This window comes from Drosophila erecta, unplaced genomic scaffold, assembly GCF_003286155.1.
Source record: "Drosophila erecta strain 14021-0224.00,06,07 unplaced genomic scaffold, DereRS2 tig00000055-arrow-pilon, whole genome shotgun sequence".
Classification (NCBI taxonomy): domain Eukaryota; kingdom Metazoa; phylum Arthropoda; class Insecta; order Diptera; family Drosophilidae; genus Drosophila; species Drosophila erecta.
Genome location: NW_020825200.1, coordinates 651,030 through 670,914, shown reverse-complemented (window position 1 = coordinate 670,914; position 19,885 = coordinate 651,030). Strand labels below are relative to the sequence as shown.

Sequence of the window (19,885 nt, the reverse complement as noted above, 5' to 3'; positions counted from 1 at the left end):
TTTCTCTACTTTGCGGCAGAAAAAGCTAGATTTCAAGGAAAATAAAGACCAAGTGACAACAAATGAATTGAATAGTTTGGATTTATATATTGGTATCTTAGAGAATCCTACTACTAGCAGATAAGCTATTACATTTTATAGCGTGTAGTCCAATTCGTACCGCTCGTACTGGTTCTTCGGGTCATTAGTAATCCGCGGATAGCCGGCAATCAGAGCATCCTGGCCTCCAATGTACAGCGAATTGTAGATCTTCCAGTAAACGTCCCTCACTTTGCGAGCGGGATGGAAAAGTCCCTGTAGCGTATATTGCAGGATCTTAATGGGTCCCAGAGATACCCTTAACCCGTCCACGGAATCCATGAAGGCTTGCACAAGATGGGGGGACGTCTCAAAAATATTGGGCCACACGTAGTTGAGAAGGTGCGTCAAAGCATCCTCGCAGCCGAAACCATACACTCCGAGTGACATGTGCTTGATGGCAGAGCAGGCGGTTTGTCTGTGCACAAGATCTCGGTCCATTAGGGCATCTTCCAGAAGTGGACAGACGGCGTATATGTAATCCTTGCCCATTTCTCCGATGTATTCAAAAAGAAAAGAGAGGGACTTCAAAACACCATTCTGAACGTTTAGCTCGGGCACTCGGTACTCGTTCATCAAAGCAGGTAGCACGGTAAAAGGTCGACAAGACTCGGCCACGATAGCAATGGCCACTGTGGTGCACACACGGTTCTGTCGCTCCTGAACCTTGAGATTATTCAGAAGTGTAGCGAGCACGTCGTGGGGACCAATGGCCTTGGCAATGTAGCCAAAGGTGTTCACGGTGGCTCTCCTAATAGCCTTCTTGTGGGCCTTCAGCAACTCCAGCAGCTCAAAACAGATTCGCATCCATTCGCGAGCAGACACATACTCAGGTCCTCGATCTGCAATTCGTCCTACCAGGTCAATACAGTTCTCTTGCACCTTCTCGTGACGATTCTTTAGGATGGGTGTAAGACGGGGCAGTAAGTCCTTGATAGGAGGTGTCATCTTTGTCATGCCAATCACGTTTACGATGGCTTTCAGGGCTCCCAGGATGCTACCCAGTACTTCGGGATACTCCTCACCCAAGTATTCGTAAAGCACAACGCCCAAGTGTCCCATTAGCTTCTCCTCCTGACACGTCTTCATCACTACCGCTATCCTCGAGATCAGATCCGCCGCTTGCTGACGAACTTTCGCGGATTTGTTGTTCAAACGCCATAGAATGGTTCCACAAATCTGGGGCAGATAGGGTTTAACTCGCTTGCCCAGCTGATTCACGATGGTGCCAAAACCATTCAACATCACCACATCCTCGGTGGTCTGCTCCTGGAAGGCATACAGAATACCATCAATAAGCTGCTCCTCCAGGCGAGAATCGATGTCTGCTGCTCCTAGGTTGCCCATGATCTTCTCCACTGTTTCCATCACCATTTTCCTGTACTGTTCGTTCTCATCCTTTAGGTCATCCACCACACGATTGATGATCTCAGAGGCGCCCACCTTGTTGGCAATCTCAACGGTGGTGTCCACCAGCTGGCGGTAGTTACGTCTGTCCAGCGCCATGCGATGATTCCAAAAGAACTTGAAAAAGTGCGGAAGAATCTCCTCTTTGATGTACTGCGGTTCCACACCATCAGTGGCGCAACATTGCTTCACCACCTTTAATACAATCTTTTTCATTTCCTCATCTGGAGACTGGAACTCACGGATAAGAATCAACATCACTTCACGCGTATAGTAATTAGCGTACTCGGCGTCCATCAGGGGAATCAAATAGCCAATAGCTTTTAGGAAGGCGGCCAAACCTTTTCCGCGATGGGTGCGAATACCCTTCCAAAGCGGCTTCAGCACGGAATCAAAAGATTCAATGCCGTACGGAGTGGCTGCCTCTGCCAAAGCAGCAATGGCCAAGGCTGTAATTGTGCGTACCTTCTGCTGCTCGTCCACTAATCCGTGCTCGATAATCTCCACCAGAGCCTTAAGATGCGGCAATATAGCACATCCCATCAGAATAGCAATTTGCTGGACAATTTTAATGCCTGTGTGACGCGCTTGCCACGATTTTTTCGACTTGCATACGGCCTTTAAGAAGGGCAGTAAAGAGGGAATTCCCAAAGCTGAGGCGACAACGGCAAAGGCACGCGCAGTGGTGTTACGAACATACTCATCGATGTTGTCTATATCGGGTCTCATAGTGGAGATCATGGTGGCCAAACCAGCGGCCTTGGCCAGATTGGAAATGATTTCTCTGCCTTCTATGCGGGCATAGTGATCTTCGTCAATCAACAGCGGTTCTATGACCACCAAAATCTTGTGCACATAGGGTCGCACCAAATCGTCCAGTTTGTACAAAACACGGTCAATTACCTTCACTAATAAATGACGCTCTTGATCCTCCAATGTGGGCGACATAAGCAACGGAAGGATCTGGTTGAACAAAGGCCCTGCTCCGAATTCCCGTGCTTTGTCCGTAATCTGCCTCAAGGCCGACTTCCTCATTGGTGGCGAACCGTTCTTGATGGTCAGCAGTAGCTTCATTATCTTGCGCTCCTTGAGTTCCTCAGGCGACAAAGAATCTTCGTTCACGTCTACAAGGAGCTTGTCAAAATATTGCGCATCCTCTGGTTTCATGAAGGGAAGATTTTGACCCTTTGGTTGGTTATCCATGAATTTTGCATTCTTGTCCTCCACCTGGATGAAGAAACCAGCTGGAGTGCCAGCAATCGGCGTAGGTGTGGCCATTAGCTTTCTGCCGGGAGTGCGCAGTGGAACATATCCAGCTGGTGGCGGCAGAATTTTGTAACCAGGGGGAAATATTTGGTCCAGTTCTTCGTCTGTGTAAGGCCTGTTTCTCTCGTCGATCTCCTTTTCCCAGCGATAGGCTTGCAATTGCTCCGGCGTCATGGCAGCCAGAGCTCCCGCAGAAGGCGTGGCCATGGCCATTGCTTTGACTCCGATAGGAGTACTGCCTCCGGGCGTCAGCATAGGAGTAGCATGTCCCGGAGTCGCATGTGGCGTCATACTGGGAGTCATATTTGGAGTCATGGCACTAGCGTTTGTGGGCGTAATAGCAGGCGTGGCGTTGGAGGGAGTTTCATCCCAGCGAGAGCGACGTTTGGAGGCACCAGGGGTGGATTCGATTGATATGCTCTCCACCCCGGCTCCACTTCCTGTCCGATCTGGCTTTGGAGTCTCGGCCCATCCGCTGTGTCCGGGAGTCTCACGTTCCGTTTTTGGGGTCTCGTCCCAGCGATTTCGGCGGGCCGACTTCTCGTGCCCAGGCGTCTCGTGTCCTGGCGTCATAGCGTGGGCCGGAGTGGCGTCCCAGATGCGGGTGCCCAGTCCGGGAGTTGCTCCTGGCGTCTCGCTGCCCTTGTGACCCGGAGTCTCATCCCAACGGTGGTCACCGGGAGTTTTCTGCGGGATAAAATAATAAATTTAGTCATTTATTAACCATAATACTCCTCAAAATTGTAAGTAATAATGTTTTTTAGCCCACAATACTCACATCTTCCCAAGTGGGGGTAGCTGCGCTGCTTGGCGTGGCCACCTTCGCCGGGATGAAGCTGTCGCTGACCGTCTGGTCCCATCTGCCTCGCTTTCTGCCGCCGTCCTTTGGTGCAGCCAAGTCCCCATTCGAAGCTGACGATGATGTAACGGTCTTCACCAGAGTGCCCTCCTTGGTTTTCTCCAGAATTCTTCGGCGGAGCTCAGATTCCTCGCCCTTCAGCATCTGCTCCCGCATGATGTCCGTGTAAGTGCGGGAGCCCACATCCGGCGTTTTTCCGCCATCGGCAAAGGGATCCGCTCGCTCTGGGGAAATGATAATGTGCCGTCTTTTCTGCCTGTACTCATCCTCTCTATCGGCAATCGTGGGACGCTTGCGGTCTGCCATGGGATCCACATCCTCCTTGCCCTTTGTCACGTCCTTCAGCACAGAAGTTGGTGCCGTGTAGGTGGGGCGTTTCTGGGGCACAGGGAAGCCGTCGTCTTCATCCTCATCCACCTCCTCGGCATCGTTGGCCGCAATGGAGGTGTTGTACCCCTCGTAGCGCCCCTTCCCCTTGGCAGCATCATCGTCGTACAAGTCGCTGTCGAAGAATCCTCCACTGTCCAGCAATCCCACGCCGGCTGCCGCGGCAGTGGTCTTGGCCAGCTCCGTCTTCTTCTCCTGGATCACGCTGATCTGTGCCTCGATATCTGTGGAAAAAAGTCGGTGAAGATAATAATTGATTTTCGAAGGAGACCACCAGCCAGGAAAACCGGTCGATTCACAATGGTGTTTGCGGTTCCTTTTGGTGCGCAGATATAATGTTCAGGTATTGCCAATTCCGGTGGTTCTCCATCGCATGCGTTTATTTCAATTACCTTCATGTGTTCGCGGTATATTTTCCATTTTTTATAAAAACTTTACTAAGACAAGACGGCGTACATGCAAAACCAGTGTTACCAGATCGTTGAAGCGCCTGGTACCAGTATGACCGAGAACATCAAATCTATTAATACCCTGTCGACGACAATTATGTTATCGAGTGTATTGAAACTTTCGATTTCTTACATTTGACACTTTTATTCCGCCTGGAGTTAAAGATATTTTGGCCAAATACTATGCAACACAAAGTTTGATATGAAAAAAAATATTTTTATCAGGGTTTTTAAAAAAAGTACTCCATTAGAGGACTATAAAATATCGAGCAAAACTCGTGTCGACATGCTAAGCTAAATATAGCGATATATCGATAGTCGACCAGCTGAGCTGCTTGGAGATTGCTCATCACTAACGAATAAGTCGCGGCACGTGTTTACTTTTGTTTTGACCGCGAGAATGTTGGCCAAAAAACAGAAAATTCAGGAGGCGGACGCGGAGAAGCAGGCCACGCCCCACACTATACAGGCGCGCCTCATTTCGGATACGGGCGAGGAAGCGGGGCCGCCAATCGACCTGCCGGCGGGAATCACCACCCAGCAACTGGGTCTGATTTGCAACGCTCTGCTGAAAAACGAGGAAGCCACTCCATATCTGTTCTTCGTGGGCGAGGATGAGATCAAGAAGAGCCTGGAGGACACATTGGACTTGGCGTCAGTGGACACGGAAAACGTGATCGATATTGTGTATCAGCCACAGGCCGTTTTTAAAGTGCGCCCGGTGACAAGATGCACAAGTTCCATGCCGGGACACGCCGAGGCTGTGGTATCACTGAATTTCAGCCCGGATGGCGCTCATCTCGCCAGTGGAAGTGGTGACACCACAGTGCGATTGTGGGATCTTAACACAGAGACACCACATTTCACCTGCACAGGTCATAAACAATGGGTTCTGTGCGTATCGTGGGCTCCGGATGGCAAACGGTTGGCTAGCGGCTGCAAAGCGGGCTCTATAATTATCTGGGATCCGGAAACGGGCCAGCAAAAGGGGCGACCCTTGAGTGGACACAAGAAACATATCAACTGTCTCGCCTGGGAGCCGTATCATCGAGATCCGGAGTGCAGGAAACTTGCCTCTGCCAGTGGTGACGGCGACTGCCGTATTTGGGACGTGAAGCTAGGCCAGTGCCTGATGAATATTGCTGGACACACAAATGCTGTAACAGCAGTGAGATGGGGCGGAGCGGGCCTTATTTATACGTCCTCCAAAGATCGCACAGTGAAGATGTGGCGAGCAGCTGATGGAATCTTATGCCGGACATTCTCTGGCCACGCTCACTGGGTAAACAACATTGCGTTGAGCACCGACTACGTTCTGCGCACTGGTCCATTCCATCCGGTAAAGGATCGCTCCAAGAGCCACCTCAGCTTGAGCAGTAAGGCTTCGTTTAATCCATAGTGCTGTATACACTAAGAGAGATTGTTTTTCAGCTGAGGAACTGCAGGAATCTGCGTTGAAGCGCTACCAGGCCGTGTGCCCTGATGAAGTGGAGTCCCTGGTTTCCTGTTCGGATGACAACACTCTCTATCTGTGGCGGAACAATCAGAACAAGTGCGTTGAGCGCATGACAGGGCACCAGAACGTGGTCAACGATGTGAAATATTCGCCGGATGTAAAGCTAATTGCGTCTGCTTCGTTCGACAAGTCAGTGCGTCTGTGGCGGGCCAGCGATGGTCAGTACATGGCCACCTTCCGGGGTCATGTGCAGGCTGTTTACACGGTTGCCTGGTCTGCGGACTCTCGCTTGATTGTTTCCGGTAGCAAAGACTCAACATTAAAAGGTAAGCCCCTAGTTTTTGTTTACTGGCACTAGCTTATACATATCTTCTCATTTAGTGTGGAGTGTACAGACCAAGAAACTGGCACAGGAGCTGCCTGGACATGCGGATGAGGTGTTTGGAGTGGACTGGGCGCCCGATGGCTCTAGAGTTGCCTCTGGTGGCAAGGACAAAGTTATAAAGCTGTAAGCTTGAATAACGCGGTTTAATTTAACAATATACAGACTTTAATTGTATCTTTCAGATGGGCTTACTAACAAATCGTTATCTTGTACACGGTAGGAAAATTCTTAGGAATAAAGTAAGACGTCCTGAGTAAATGCCTTCGTTCCTCTTGGTCATCAAAGTACCATTTATACGCTTTGCTGTTGGATGATTCTGGCAGTTTGCTTGTAGCGACTCTCAAAGGATTCTTGATTTGAGAAGTACGTTGCGGGAACCGCTGACTCGGACTGGAGGGCCCTTTCAGCGGCCACAAAACCACCGGCAATGCACTCGTCCAGGGTTCGCCCTCGCAGCAGGGCAGTGATGAAGCCCGCGCAGAAACTATCGCCCGCTCCGGAAACATTTACAATATTGTGAACCATTGGAGCGGGATAGAAGCGAGTACAGTGTGGCGGTGTGGACTTGCTTACATCCAGGAGCAACCTGGCATCGTTTTCCGCATCCCCTCGATAGCTGAGTAGCACTCCGTGGTCACTCAGCGTAGCTATGATACAGTTGAAGTGACAGTCGATTTTTTTGATCAAGGACTTCGCTTGGTGCACAAGTTCTGCTTGTGGCTGCTTGATATCTGGATTCCATGCGACAGTTTCGCCCGTAATGGCCTCCACAATAGTTTTCAACTCCTGCAGATTCGGCTTGATCAGGCGTATATTCTTGGTCAACTCCGGCAACAGTTTGAACGGTTTTCCGGCTATGAACATATCCGTGGGCTCGAAGAAGACTGGAATCTTGTTGATTTGCGCCTGTTGCAGAATGCTGGCCATTGCCTGCTCCGATATGTTGCTGTCCATGATGATGAGAGGAGCTTCTCGGAAGAGTTGGTGGTGCGCTTGAAGGGTCTCGGCTGTAATGCTCTGGTGGATTTCCATGTTGCCCAAAATCAGCTTGCAATCTCCAAATTTATCGAAGATTAGTGAGCACAATGAGGTGTTATGGTTGTCTGCCACAATTAGGCCTCGCTTCAGCGCCTTTGGCATCATCTGGAGCAGCGTTTGTCCCATCTGATCATTTCCCACGGCGGAAATTAAGTTCACATCTCCGTACAGCTTGTATATGCCCTCGGCTATGTTCCGACCCACTCCCCCAGCCGCCTGTTTAGCTACCGCGGAGTACGTGGCTCCATCAAGCTTCATGTCTCGTTTCTGGTCGTCTACCTTAAAAGAAAGATCCAGGATGGATGCGCCCACAACTAGTGGCTTCTTATCGATTGCTTTTTGGACGGAGCCCTCTAGTTTTGCGGACACGTCGCAAAGGGATGCGGCAATTTGAGCAGCCACCTTTGCATTGTTTTTAATCAGAGCTATGTTTGACTTAAGGCTCCTTCCTTTTGTAATTTTGGCTATGGCGGCCAGCAGGAATGGAGTTACCTCCTTGCCGGAAATTCCCTGAGACTTGGCTTGGGCAGTTGCTTCCTTGATGGCCTTCTCTATTTTGAATTTATCTGCAGCAAACTCTTCCGGAATGGGAACACCAATTACCAGGCCTGATTCCATTTTCAATTCTTGCCAAGATCGTAGCAGCTCTGCTGCCTCCTGGGCACTCTTAAGGTTATAAGGCACGGTGCAGCCACTGTCCCGTGTGTAGAAATCCGGAAAGACACCACCAGGACTGTCGAAACTAGCCACACACACGCCCTGCGTCTCCAAAAATTCCAGTGTGCGGGGAATGTCCAGGATGGATTTGACACCGCTGCATACCACGGCCACCGGAGTGCGTCCTAACTCGGTGAGATCGGCAGACACGTCCAAGGATTCGTGGCCATCGCGATGGACCCCGCCAATTCCTCCAGTGGCAAACACGCGAATTCCTACTCGATGGGCAATGATCATTGTGGCGGCCACGGTGGTTCCACCACTCTGTCTTCTGGACACCACAAAGGGCAGATCTCGACGGGAGCACTTTATCACCTGATCCCTGGGCTTCTCGGCAAGCGTAGTCAGCTCCTCACGAGTTAGGCCGACCTTAATGCGGCCGTCCAGGATGCCAATGGTGGCGGGAATGGCCCCATTTTGACGAACTTGCTCCTCCACCGCCAGCGCCGTAACTACGTTTTCTGGCATTGGCATCCCGTGGGTAATGATCGTGGATTCTAGGGCCACCACCGGCTTCTGCAGCTGCAGCGCTTGCCGGACCTCGGGGTGAAGCACAATGTGGTCATGCTGGCGGTGCAAACTCCGGCGCACCAACCGCACGGCGGGAAACGGGAGCAGGAAACATCTCCGGAGCAACATCGAAATCAAATCAAAACAAATCAAACGCACGCCTGCTGATCCTACGGTGCTGCGCAACGTGACCGTTTCTAGAGGTAACGGATTTTTATAGCTAGATACTAGCTAAAGCAGGAGGAGCTCTTTGGAGTAACTTTCGATAAGTGGCTTTCGATAAGTGGCTTTCGATAGATATTTATCAACTTGGCCGCGAATATTTGAATTTTATCAATACTGTAGGGGCTTGATTTGACCCTTGAGAGGATCCAAAAACTTTATTCAGCAGCAGATATTTATTTGCAGATATTATTTGATTAAAACGTGAATCAGTCCAATAGTTAAAACCAAATTGTTTAGTTGTCAGAATACCTAATTCTGTATTCTGGTTGTCTCTTTAAATTGAAATTGTTAGGACAGAATAATATATTAAAAGAGACTATTTTTAAAGGAATACGGCATCAACATCTGAAATGTTTCGAAAACAGCAAATATCTTGGATTAGTTCTGAAACCGTAGATATACATAAGTAAACACTTAAAATAAATATTTTTTTTAATTGACAACAATGGTTCTAGTTTGCAATGCATTTCTGAATTTATTATTCTCTCTTATCAAACATCCCACATTGCGAGATTCTGCGACCGCAACCAGGAGAAAAGTTCGCATTCTATTTAAGGGACCCGTCCATTCCCATTCCCATCCTCATCCCTATCCCATGTACCATCATCGGACCCATCCCACTCCTATCCCCATCCGTATCCCATCCCGAGAGGCGTCTGCGGTTCAACAGCCGCTTGGGCATCGCCTCATGCCGAGAATTCGCACAAACTAAACTGAAGAAAGGCAAACCGAAGGCATCGGCATAGGAAATGTGGAGCTATTTTTAAGCACTGGGGCGACATTTTTCTTGTTTTCTCCCCGACTCGCCTGCGAAAACACACAAAAATTTGCGAAAAAAAGAGCAAGCCGCATGATATTAATAAAAGCAGCGCTGCTGCTGCGATGGATTTGTTGGATTCGGGTGGTTCTGCTGGCGGTGGGCCCGTCCACTGCATTCGTGATTTCGGCCGTGGAGTTGCACATCGTGTCTCTGTAGCTGGCCAACGGTGAGGTGACTTCCTGGCCATTTTATGTAATATACATGCGGTAGCTAACGAACGAATCCTTCTCCCCCGACCAGATTTCAACATGAATGTGGAGAAGCTGAAGCGTCTGCAGGCCCAGGTCCGGATCGGCGGCAAGGGCACGCCCCGTCGGAAGAAGAAGGTCATGCACCAGACGGCGGCCACCGACGATAAGAAGCTGCAGAGCTCTCTCAAGAAGCTGTCGGTGAGCACCATCCCGGGCATCGAGGAGGTCAACATAATCAAGGACGACCTGACCGTGATTCACTTCAACAACCCCAAGGCGCAGGCCTCTCTTTCGGCCAACACCTTCGCGGTCACAGGTCACGGCGAAACCCGGAAGGTGGTCGAAATGCTGCCGGACATCCTGCCCCAGCTGGGCCAGGAAACGGTCGTCCAGCTGCGGATGTATGCCAATGCCATGAACAATCAGAAGGGGGCGCCAGGCAGCGGAGTAGGACCTCTTCCAGCGGAGGAGGATGACGATGTGCCCTTGCTCGTGGGCGATTTTGATGAGGTGGCCAAGGTGGAAGCGACCAAGCAGCCGGTACAGGAGCCCAAGGAATCTGTGGATAACAAGCCAAAGGAAAAGCAACAGCAGCAGTCCAAGAAGGACCAGAAGCAGACCCCGAAGGTTCCGGAGTCCCCCAATCCCAGCGAGATACCCAAAGATAAACAGGAAAATAAGAAGGGTCAGGCGAAGAACAGCAAGAAGAGTGATCCACAGGGCAACAAGGACAAGCCAAATAAAGGCAAGGACCAGGCCAAGGTTCAGCCTGCTCCCCAAACCAACAAGGAAATGACACAAGCTGCAAGGAATAATCTTCCAACCCCCGCGGTAGAGCCGAAAAAGGATCAAGTGCTTGCTGTTGACCAAAAGATAGAAGCCAACGCTGCGATTCAAAAGGCGGAGCAACCTAAACCCGCTCAGACCAAGCCCACTGACCCGAAAGTAGAAGCTAAATCGGCGGAGAAGCAGGTGGAAAAAGCAAAACCCATTGATCAGTCCAAAACCAAAGAGACCAAGGTGGAACAACCGAAACCAACTCAGAAACAAGTAGATGTGAACACCCAGCCCAAGCCCACTGCAGATGGGAGTGAAGATAAACCAGCGGTACCAACCCCAGAACCCCAGAAATCCGGTTCAGCACAGACTTCGGGAAAGGCGCCTACCCCTCCTGCTGTCCAGACTCTCGCCCAGATTGTGGCTTCAGAGCCCGCAAAGCAGGGAAGTCCTGCAGAGAAACTAGCCAACGAAGCGGCTGCCGCTCCTAAAGCTGAGGAGCAGAAAAAGGATTCGACCTGTCCAGCTAAGGTGGAGCCAACTCCATCTCCATCTCCATCTCCATCTGCACAAGTCCCAGTCACCACTGCTGAGCCCCCCAAGAGCGCTCTTAAACAGGATTCACCTCCAAAGGCCGCTCCCAAGCAGTGTTCTCCACCCAAGAATGTTCAAAAGCAGGAATCACCAGCACAGAGTGCTCCCAAACAGGATTCAGCGCCTAAAAGTGCTCCCAAACAGGATTCCCCACCAAAGGGTGTTCCCAAGCAGGATTCAACCCCCAAAACTGCTCCCAAACAGGAATCACCACCACAACAAAAGACTCCACCACCAGCTAAACAGGATGCACCACCTGCAGAAGTGGCTAAAGTTCCAGCTCCAGAAGGTTTAAAAACGCCAGTACCAGAAGTCACCAACGTTTCTCAGGCACCTCCACAACCTCAAGGTCCGGCTGCACTCGCTTCTGAAAAGACAGCGGATACGCCAAAGGCAATTGAAGATCCGAAGGCTGCATCCAAGAAGCAATCACCACCACCCACTAAGCCAGTGACGGCCCCAGTTCCGTTGGCACCTGCCACTCCAGCTGAGCCGCCATCTCCTTTGGCTCCGTCCACTCCGCCATCGACTCCCACATCCGTGCCACCATCTGCAGCGGCAGTGACCCCCCCATCTCCCGCCACGGTGACTCCTCCATCGCCTGCTGCAGTTACTCCGCCTCAGAAACAGGCGGCGGCTCCCCAAGCGAGCATTAAGAAGCAGGAGGCAGCACCGAAGCCTAAACAGCAGCAGCCAGCCAACAAGCCACAGCAGGCGCAAAAGCAACCCCCAGGAGGAGCAGGTGGATCAGCTGGACCAGGAGGGAACAAGGCCGTGCAGAAACAGCCGAACCCCAATGCCAATGCCAAGCCAGCAGTTGCTCCAAAGCCAGCCCCGTCTACTCCAAAACCAGCTGCTGCTTCTCCAAAGGCACCCCCCAATCAGGCAAATGCACAACAGCAGGGCAAAGCAGCAAGCAAAGCCTCTCCTCCAAAGCAAACTGGACCAACTGGAGGGCAGCAGAAGTCAGCGGCGAACGCCTCGAAGGCCACACCCTCCCCGAAATCGGCCGCCTCCCCAAAAGCTACCTCCCCGAAGGCTGGAACTCCTTCCAATCCGGCTCCCGCTTCTGGAGGTCCTAACTGATCCTCCTTCAATCACTTTTTTAATCGGCTCCCTTGCATTTCAAACTCACACGCATTTTCAGACCCCATTTTCGCTTTCGCTAGTCTCTTATGAATCCGGGTACTAACAGTTGGTTTATAATTTGTGGCCTTTACATTTTTGAATAAAATTATGATTTAACAAGAACTTAAGAGACTCCATTGCCAATTTACATCAAACTGCTTTTATTAATCACAAAATCTGTTTTTGAATAATACGATTCTTTAATTTAACATATAATAACATATAATAGTGAAACGTAACATATAATTTTGGAACGTGCGACAGCAATTTATGCTTTGAATTTACCGCCCACAATGAGGCACTGCCTATCGATATCTCATCCAACTAGCCCAGCCCTGGTTCGATAGGTCGTAAAGCCCTGCAAATTGAACAGAATGCCAAAACTACTCGATTTACGTCCATCCTGGGCCTAACTTGGCTTAGCGTGGCTGCCAGAGGGCTTCTCGTCATCCTTGGGCGACTTCTCCTTCTCCGGGTTCAGTTTCCAGATGGCGTAATTCAGAGCAGTCGCGAATCCCAGCCAGGCTACGTAGGGTACGAAGAGCAATCCAGCGGTCTTGTTCACACGGTAGAATAATACGCCGCAGGCGGACGCGGCAGCCGTGAGTGCGACTATGTCAATAAGGCCCTGGTGAATGAAGTGGATTAGACATAACACCCAGGCTTGGTGATATCAGCACTACTCACGCCCTTGATGTTGTGCTGCCCGAAGAAGATGGGCGTCCACGCCCAGTTCAAGGCCAGCTGGGTGCCGTACGCGATCAGGGGCAGTTTGGCCGCCTCGCCGGTGAATCCGCCGCCATCCCGCCACACCAGGTAGGAGCCGTAGCCCATTCCGGCATACAGGGAGACCCACATCGGTGCAAACACTGCGTTGGGCGGCTTGAAGGACGGGAACTTCAGGTTGGCGTACCAGCTCTGGATGTGCTGTCTGGTCAGCCGTCCGTTGTAAATGCCGCCCAGATTGGGCAGGATTACGGCCCCAGCGATACGGAGAATGTTTCCAGCACACGGACGATCAGCCATTTTCGGAGTTCGCACTGCTAATGAGGCGCAGTAGAGGCGAACCTTCTGGTTTCACTGTTTTGTTTGCCGGTGATTTCATTCGAATGCACGAGTATTGCGTGTTAACAGGGCGAATACGCGACGCATGATTGTATGGGTAAGCTCCAGCGATGGCAAATTGGCTAGTTTCAAACTAGCTATAGTACATATGTGGAAAGCAATTTTATTCTTCGTGTTTATTTACACAATCGTCTCGTGATATATTTTACGTGCTAACTATGTATCTGTTAGTATGTACATATGTACATATGTTCATATCTGGCTTTTTGGCGAAGTCGCAGTCATTATTAAAGTCGTTAATAGTTGCTTGTCACATGTGTAGGAGAGCATCAAAATGCCTATCAATAGATTCCACATAATAACGTAATAAATGAGTAATTTGTTTGATCTACGGAATTAATGATTGTAAATTTATCTAATTATTATATTATCTTCGTTACTAGGTGCCGGAATCACCCTGTGGACTATCACATTTTACAAAACCCGTTATGTTTTGAAAATAAGAACTGTGTGTTTACTTATGGGATGTACCAGGTTGAATTCTCTAGAAAATGTTTGTTTATTTCTACCCCTGGAAAAGAAGTGCGATTAAATGATGCTTTATAAGTTGCTTGATAAGCAAAAAGTTATTTGTCGGTAAGTGAATTAATGGTGAAATAAAATAATTTTACTTATTTAAACTTTTTGTATTCTTTAAACACCTGGAAATAGTTGGGATTTCACATAATCCATTACTAATGAGCTACCATGACAACCGTTGCTAGACAAACACATTTTTATTCTGTTTTGTCTCCTGCCGAAAAAGTTCACCCACTAAAGGTGGTAAACCGGCGTGATGACACTTTACTTTGACACGAAAATCGAGTTCCTGGACTCGGATGCAGTCAGCACCATCAGCAGCTGGCATCCCAGTGAGCCGCTCTTCGCAGTGGCCTCATTTAGTCCCGAAAGAGGCGGTTCCGTGACCATTTTTGCGGATACCGTGAGTACTTCGAGTCGGAGACCTTATTGTAGCCGACCCTGCCAAAAATCTAAACGTATATAATTCGGAATATCGTTTGCAGGGTGAGCCCCAGCGGGATGTAACGTATCCGGTGCACGCCACTTCGCAGGCTACTGCACTATGCTGGCATCCGGAGAAGGCGCTTCTGGCCAGCGGTTGGGAGCACGGGGACATCCATGTGTGGTTCGCTGGACACAGGGAGTTTGCCAGCGTGAACGCACCCCACAAGGCGGCCATAGTCCTGCTGCAGTTCAGCGAACAGGGTGGGCGGATGGTCACGGCGGATGCCATGGGCCTGGTCACAGGCTGGCGCTGCGATGGCCAGTACCAGTTCTTGACCATGTTCTCACACGACTTGCGGGAGGTGTTGCTGCTGATCTGCTTCCGCCTAACGGTGGAGAGTGAGGTGCGCGAGGAGATGGCCAATCTGGCCAAGGCTGCAGTGGCAGGTGATGAAAATGCGCTGGACACCCTAACCAATTGGAGACCCCGCACAGCAGCACGGAGCATGACCCACTCGGGAGTTAGGGACAACCACTGCTTCTACGCTTGCACCCAAGGAGGAGTGGTGTACTACATCAACCAAGGAGGCGCCTGTGTGGAGGTGATGAAGTGCGGCTCACTGCCTCCCATTGTCCAGATGTTGTGGCACCCAAAAAAGTAATGTGCTGCTAGGGTCTGAGGGTCAAATCTGTGCCTGAACCCTGACTTTATTCCATTGTAGGGACGCCGTCATTTGCCTGATGGAGGACTTGACAGTCACGCTGTTCTTGGTTGAATCCACGGGCATTCTCACGGAGCTGGATCGTGTGAAAATGAGCGGACGTGGAGGAGGTCGGCAGGGAGGCATCGCATGGTCGGGAAACTCTCTGGCTATAATAACAGGTGGGAGATATTATCAGATTACCAGATTTCAGATGTGCTAAATTTCAGTCTTACCTTCAGGCGATTTTTTTGTCCGCATTTGGGACATCGAGAGAAGCGACAATTACCTATTGAAAATGGATCTACCCAGCGGCAACCAGCCAGGTTCATCATTGACCACTTTAAGTAATGGCACCATGTCGTCGTCCAACCAATTCTTTAGCCATGACAGCAGCGAGAGCAGCAGTGTGCTTCGCAAGACACCGAAATACGGCCAGATGAACGGAGAAATATTCACATGCTTGGCATATAGCTCTACGGGACAGACCCTGTGTGCAGGAACATCTCAGGGGAATGTCTACACCTGGAAGAGGAGCGGCAGCAGACTAGTCGGTGCCCCTGAAGATGCCTGGCAACTGACGAACATATCTTCTGTGAGAGGAGCCATCCGCAGCTGCGAGTGGGGATACAATGAGCTTGCCAAGCCCTGCATGCTGGTCAACTGCCTTTCCAATGTTTTCATGCTAAAGGAGCAACCTCTACTCGCCGTTCATACTCGAGAACTCTGGGCAGTTCAGAGGTCAGCCAAATCAGTGCAATTGACGCACTGCAGCGGTCGCGAGACCATAGTTCAGTCCGAATTCGCAGTGACTGCCATGGCTCTGAGTGAACTTAGTTTAGTGATGAGTAATGGGAGGAGCATATCGTCCTACAGCCTGCAGAAAGTGGAGAAGAGCTTGGATGAGTTTGATGAGATCCTTCAGACAGTGGAGGGCACTACCCCCCCCACGGAATCTACCACCACTCCGTTAAGTCTTAAACTCCTGCAGACCTTTCCTGCCGAGTGTTTATCCTTGAATCTGTTCAACCAGAACATATTTTGTCTGGGGAGCAGTGACATTTTTGTTTACTCCGTGGGAGGAGTAGTGCTGCACCGCATGCAAGCCAGTGATATTGAAGGAAAGATCATCGGCATGGATTTGAGTGGCTGCTATCTCTCGGTGTTTACCATGAATGGATATGTGAAAGCTTACGATGTTTCTAGGCACGATCCCAAGCTGCTCTTTCCCAGCAAATCCGGTCACGACATCTTCGATGACTTCGGGGAGTTCATTCTGGTCAAGTGCAACAGCTCGGGAAGCCACTTGGCCATTGTGATAGCCAGTAGCAATTTTACCCCTATATCCACTTTATTCTGCTGGGACTTTGAGCGCAGTAATCTTCTTGAGTATGCACTTCTGGAGCAAGAAACCAACTCCAAGAAGGAGTCTTCAACAAGTCTACCGGTTCGGATTTTCTGGGATGCAGAGGAACCTCGTATCTTGGCTACAGAAGTCAGGTCCATGATTCAGAAGACCCTGCCCCAAAAGAACTCCTTCCAACCCAGTCATTTCGTGCAGTCAAAAGTCGTCCTTTTGTTTTATTCAGAGAAAGGCTGCCTGAATGTCCTTGAAACACAATCCATGAGCCCAGGCTCCCAGTTACTGAACCTGTGTGTACCCAACGTGATCCGGCTGAGGATCAATACGATGGAGGAACAACCTCTTCAAGACTTCGTGGACCTTCAGCAATGCAATCCAGTTACGAGGAAGCAAGTCCTGAATTTCAGTCTCTATGTGGCAGAGGGAAATATGGATCTGGCTTATCGCAGCATTCGCTCGATTCAATCAAAAGTGATCTGGACCAATTTGGCTAAGATGTGCGTGCACACAAATCGCTTGGACGTGGCTAAGGTGTGCATGGGCCACTTGGAGCAAGCCCGCTCCGTCCGTGCATTACGGCAAGCCATTGAAGATGACGATCTGGAGACGGAAGCCAAGGTGGCTGTTTTGGCGATAGAACTCGGTATGATTGAGGAAGCCAAGGATCTTTATCGTCGCTGCAAGCGCTTCGATTTGCTCAACAAGCTGCTCCAGTCCATTGGTCACTTGGATGAGGCAGTAGAGCTGGCCGAGACCGAAGATCGGATTCATCTGAAGCACACTTACTATCAAAAGGCACAGGAGTTGCGAGAGAGGGGTGACATCAAGGGAGCTCTGGAATACTTTGAAAAGACACAGAGTCCGGCGCAAAATATTACCCAACTGCTTATGGAAAATCCTGGCGCCATGAAGCGCTACATCCAGACCACCAGCGATCCCAAGCTGCTTAAGTGGTGGGGCCAGTATATTGAGAGCTCCGGCGACATGGATGCTGCTCTGGCTGTCTACCACAAGGCGGAGGACTGGTTCTCGCAGGTAAATTATTAGGGCTCTAAGATACCACGAAAAGCTAACATCCTGTTCTTCTCCAGGTAAAGATACTTTGCTACCTAGGTAAGATCTCCAAGGCAGACGCGATTGCCAGGCAGTCGGGGGATCGCGCGGCATGCTATCACTTGGCGAGGCATTACGAGAACGTGGGCAAGTTCCAGGAGGCCATCATGTTCTTCACGCGTGCCCAGACCTTCAGCAATGCGATCCGCATCTGCAAGGAGAACGACTTCCAGGAGGAACTGTGGACAGTGGCCAGTTCCTCAAGGCAGAGGGATAAGGCTATTGCGGCTGCTTACTTTGAAGAGTGCGGAAACTTCAAGCACGCCGTTGAACTTTACCATCGGGCTGGGATGCTACACAAAGCCCTCGAGATGGCATTCGAGTCTCAACAGCCAGAGATCCTGGAAATTATTGCCTCTGACCTGGCGCCCGAGTCTGATGCCGAGTTGATCCATCGCTGTGCGGATTTCTTTTGCAGTATCGAGCAATTTCAGAAGGCTGTGCATCTGCTAGCCAAGACCAGACATCTGGAGAGAGCCTTGGGCATATGTTCTGAGAAGGGCGTGCCCGTCACGGAGGAATTGTCCGAGATGCTTACTCCGGAGAAAGGGGAGTTCGAGGAGGCGACTCGAGTCCACATTCTGGTACAGCTGGGCGAGCTCCTGCAGCAGCAAGGTGACTATCACAGTGCCACCAAGAAGTTCACCCAGGCTGGTGACAAAATTCGGGCTATGAAAAGTCTTTTGAAATCAGGCAACACCGACAAAATTATTTTCTTCGCTAATATGTCGCGGCAACGTGAGGTCTACATCATGGCTGCGAATTATCTTCAAGCATTGGACTGGCAATCGGATCCCCAAGTGCTCAAGCACATTGTAACTTTTTACACAAAGGGCCAGGCCTTTGATTCGCTGGCCAATTTCTACGCCATCTGCGCCCAGATCGAAATTGAGGAGTTCCAGGACTACGGTAAGGCTCTGACCGCCATGCAGGAAGCCGCCAAGTGCTTGGAGAAGCTCAGCCACGCCCAGCACGTCTACAACAACCTACAGCGCACGGTGGCGGATGTTAAGGCAATCCTAGAGATCCAGCAGGCGTTGCGAGAGGGCGATCACCAGCTGGTCATTGGATCCTGCCGCAGCATGCTGAGTAAGTCGCTGCCCTAAAATCTGCCCAACTTCCCCACTTCAATTAACCCCTTCTGTTTTCACACTTAGTTAAACCCGAACTGCCGCCCATCCGCCACGCCCATATCTTGTCCATGCTGATCCGAGCCCTGGTCTACGTCAAGGAGTATTCTGAGGCGGGAAGAGCTTTGAAGGAACTGACCGTCAAGGACAGCACATGGAGTGCCTCAGGGCTGTTGGATCGCGGCATTGTTCACAAAATTGCGCAGGAGTGCGACTTGGAGTTCGATCTCATCTGGAACGCGGGACGCCAGGTGACCGCCTCGACAAGCGGCACAGCCGTCACTGGAATGAGCAGCACTTCTGGCATGACAACTACTGATGATGACGAGGCCGATGACGAGGAGATCACCGAGGAGCTGCATTAGATGATTTGTGGGCGATGCAGAACTACTAGTCACGGCTCCGTTGCGCAGAGCGGATGACACGTAAATAGGCAAAGAGTTCCCTTTAAAAGTGATAAGCAATGACTACTATTTGGCTCCATAATACACAGCTATGTATATCAATTATACAACCTAGAATTACTACCATCATTTAATGGAATGCTTCAACCAGACAGCAGAAATGACGGATGGAAGCAGTGGAAAGCACCTTTTCTCAAAAGAACTTTGAGCTAACGTTACACCGTTCACAGTTCCCAATCGAAACGAACAAGTTACGTACACACTATACATATATACGTATAGTATTTCGCAAGATGGCTTAAATGTATATTGTATGAAAGCCCCTTTGGGCCATTTGGGGTTTTATGAATGAACTGCATGATATACGCAAGCCTAGTAAAAGCTTTCCGCTCGAAAACATACGTATGTACGTACCATGTGTATGGGTTCAAGTGACCGACGTCACATCAAAGCAAATATAAACAGCGATATGGATTTGGATCGGCGGATCTGCCGGCGCCAGTCGGAAAGAGCAAGAGAGGGAGAGAGCGGCCCATACGTGAATCACTTGCCCAAAAGCGTTCGCGTGTTGAGCTATGTATGAAATCAGAGTAATTTCCAGGAAGCCGCTCGAGCAATCGGCCATCTGATACGAACTATATCGAAAACGTCACCGTTACGTCAAGCTGTTTGATATTTAGATCCATTCCTTATATGGAATATGGAATGGTTTGTTTTTATATGTAAATACTGGCCCTTAACTGCAACCTGTCGCTAAGTAAAATAACTTTTCTTGAGTACTAGAACGCTTTTATCTAATCCATCCATCCTTTGGTAG

At 50.1% G+C, this 19,885-nt stretch overlaps 6 protein-coding genes across 7 annotated transcripts; 3 read left to right on the top strand and 3 right to left on the bottom strand.

The window, feature by feature from the left end:
- Positions 1-67: 67 nt before the first annotated feature.
- Positions 68-4,524, bottom strand: LOC6541409 (splicing factor 3B subunit 1). The gene is made up of 3 exons (XM_001968154.3): positions 4,390-4,524; positions 3,530-4,221; positions 68-3,438 (listed from the first exon to the last, which is right to left on the bottom strand). Exons 1-3 carry the CDS (start codon positions 4,415-4,417, stop codon positions 136-138), a joined length of 4,023 nt encoding a protein of 1,340 aa, XP_001968190.1. The 5' UTR covers positions 4,418-4,524; the 3' UTR covers positions 68-135.
- A 241-nt stretch (positions 4,525-4,765) lies between these two features.
- Positions 4,766-6,545, top strand: LOC6541080 (protein Notchless). Its single transcript, XM_001968153.3, has 4 exons — positions 4,766-5,822; positions 5,878-6,228; positions 6,284-6,410; positions 6,470-6,545. Exons 1-4 carry the CDS (start codon positions 4,847-4,849, stop codon positions 6,480-6,482), a joined length of 1,467 nt encoding a protein of 488 aa, XP_001968189.1. The 5' UTR covers positions 4,766-4,846; the 3' UTR covers positions 6,483-6,545.
- On the bottom strand, positions 6,471-8,760 carry LOC6542034 (pseudouridine-metabolizing bifunctional protein C1861.05). Its single transcript, XM_001968152.3, has one exon. The coding sequence runs from the start codon at positions 8,679-8,681 to the stop codon at positions 6,579-6,581; it is 2,103 nt and encodes a 700-aa protein (XP_001968188.1). The 5' UTR covers positions 8,682-8,760; the 3' UTR covers positions 6,471-6,578.
- A 964-nt stretch (positions 8,761-9,724) lies between these two features.
- On the top strand, positions 9,725-12,345 carry LOC6542917 (proteoglycan 4). The gene is made up of 2 exons (XM_015159724.2): positions 9,725-9,763; positions 9,838-12,345. The coding sequence occupies exon 2, from the start codon at positions 9,846-9,848 to the stop codon at positions 12,243-12,245; it is 2,400 nt and encodes a 799-aa protein (XP_015015210.1). The 5' UTR covers positions 9,725-9,763; positions 9,838-9,845; the 3' UTR covers positions 12,246-12,345.
- A 79-nt stretch (positions 12,346-12,424) lies between these two features.
- Positions 12,425-13,422, bottom strand: LOC6540783 (translocator protein). Its single transcript, XM_001968150.3, has 2 exons — positions 12,975-13,422; positions 12,425-12,915 (listed from the first exon to the last, which is right to left on the bottom strand). Exons 1-2 carry the CDS (start codon positions 13,311-13,313, stop codon positions 12,697-12,699), a joined length of 558 nt encoding a protein of 185 aa, XP_001968186.1. The 5' UTR covers positions 13,314-13,422; the 3' UTR covers positions 12,425-12,696.
- A 417-nt stretch (positions 13,423-13,839) lies between these two features.
- On the top strand, positions 13,840-19,856 carry LOC6540784 (intraflagellar transport protein 140 homolog). Of its 2 annotated transcripts, XR_003407760.1 has the most exons (8): positions 13,840-13,988; positions 14,064-14,334; positions 14,417-15,015; positions 15,080-15,240; positions 15,301-17,456; positions 17,513-18,623; positions 18,692-19,161; positions 19,220-19,856. XR_003407760.1 is itself a non-coding variant. In XM_026978436.1 (7 exons), exons 2-7 carry the CDS (start codon positions 14,188-14,190, stop codon positions 19,027-19,029), a joined length of 4,512 nt encoding a protein of 1,503 aa, XP_026834237.1. In that variant the 5' UTR covers positions 13,840-13,988; positions 14,064-14,187; the 3' UTR covers positions 19,030-19,856. The 2 variants fall into 2 exon arrangements, 1 of the variants encoding a protein (XP_026834237.1); XM_026978436.1 differs by having other exon boundaries at positions 18,692-19,856.
- Positions 19,857-19,885: the final 29 nt, after the last annotated feature.

Coding starts and splice junctions, on each gene's coding strand:
- LOC6541409 (XM_001968154.3), bottom strand. CDS start 4,417: ATGGAAAATATACCGCGAACACATGAAG. Junction 4,222..4,389: donor TATACCGCGAACACATGAAG/GTAATTGAAATA, acceptor TTTTTTCCACAG/ATATCGAGGCACAGATCAGC. Junction 3,439..3,529: donor CTACCCCCACTTGGGAAGAT/GTGAGTATTGTG, acceptor TTTATCCCGCAG/AAAACTCCCGGTGACCACCG.
- LOC6542034 (XM_001968152.3), bottom strand. CDS start 8,681: ATGTTGCTCCGGAGATGTTTCCTGCTCCCGTTTCCCGCCGTGCGGTTG.
- LOC6540784 (XM_026978436.1), top strand. CDS start 14,188: ATGACACTTTACTTTGACACGAAAATCGAGTTCCTGGACTCGGATGCA. Junction 15,241..15,300: donor CTCTCTGGCTATAATAACAG/GTGGGAGATATT, acceptor TCTTACCTTCAG/GCGATTTTTTTGTCCGCATT. Junction 17,457..17,512: donor CGGAGGACTGGTTCTCGCAG/GTAAATTATTAG, acceptor GTTCTTCTCCAG/GTAAAGATACTTTGCTACCT.
- LOC6540783 (XM_001968150.3), bottom strand. CDS start 13,313: ATGGCTGATCGTCCGTGTGCTGGAAACATTCTCCGTATCGCTGGGGCC. Junction 12,916..12,974: donor GGCAGCACAACATCAAGGGC/GTGAGTAGTGCT, acceptor TTCATTCACCAG/GGCCTTATTGACATAGTCGC.
- LOC6542917 (XM_015159724.2), top strand. CDS start 9,846: ATGAATGTGGAGAAGCTGAAGCGTCTGCAGGCCCAGGTCCGGATCGGC.
- LOC6541080 (XM_001968153.3), top strand. CDS start 4,847: ATGTTGGCCAAAAAACAGAAAATTCAGGAGGCGGACGCGGAGAAGCAG. Junction 5,823..5,877: donor GAGCCACCTCAGCTTGAGCA/GTAAGGCTTCGT, acceptor ATTGTTTTTCAG/CTGAGGAACTGCAGGAATCT. Junction 6,229..6,283: donor CAAAGACTCAACATTAAAAG/GTAAGCCCCTAG, acceptor CTTCTCATTTAG/TGTGGAGTGTACAGACCAAG.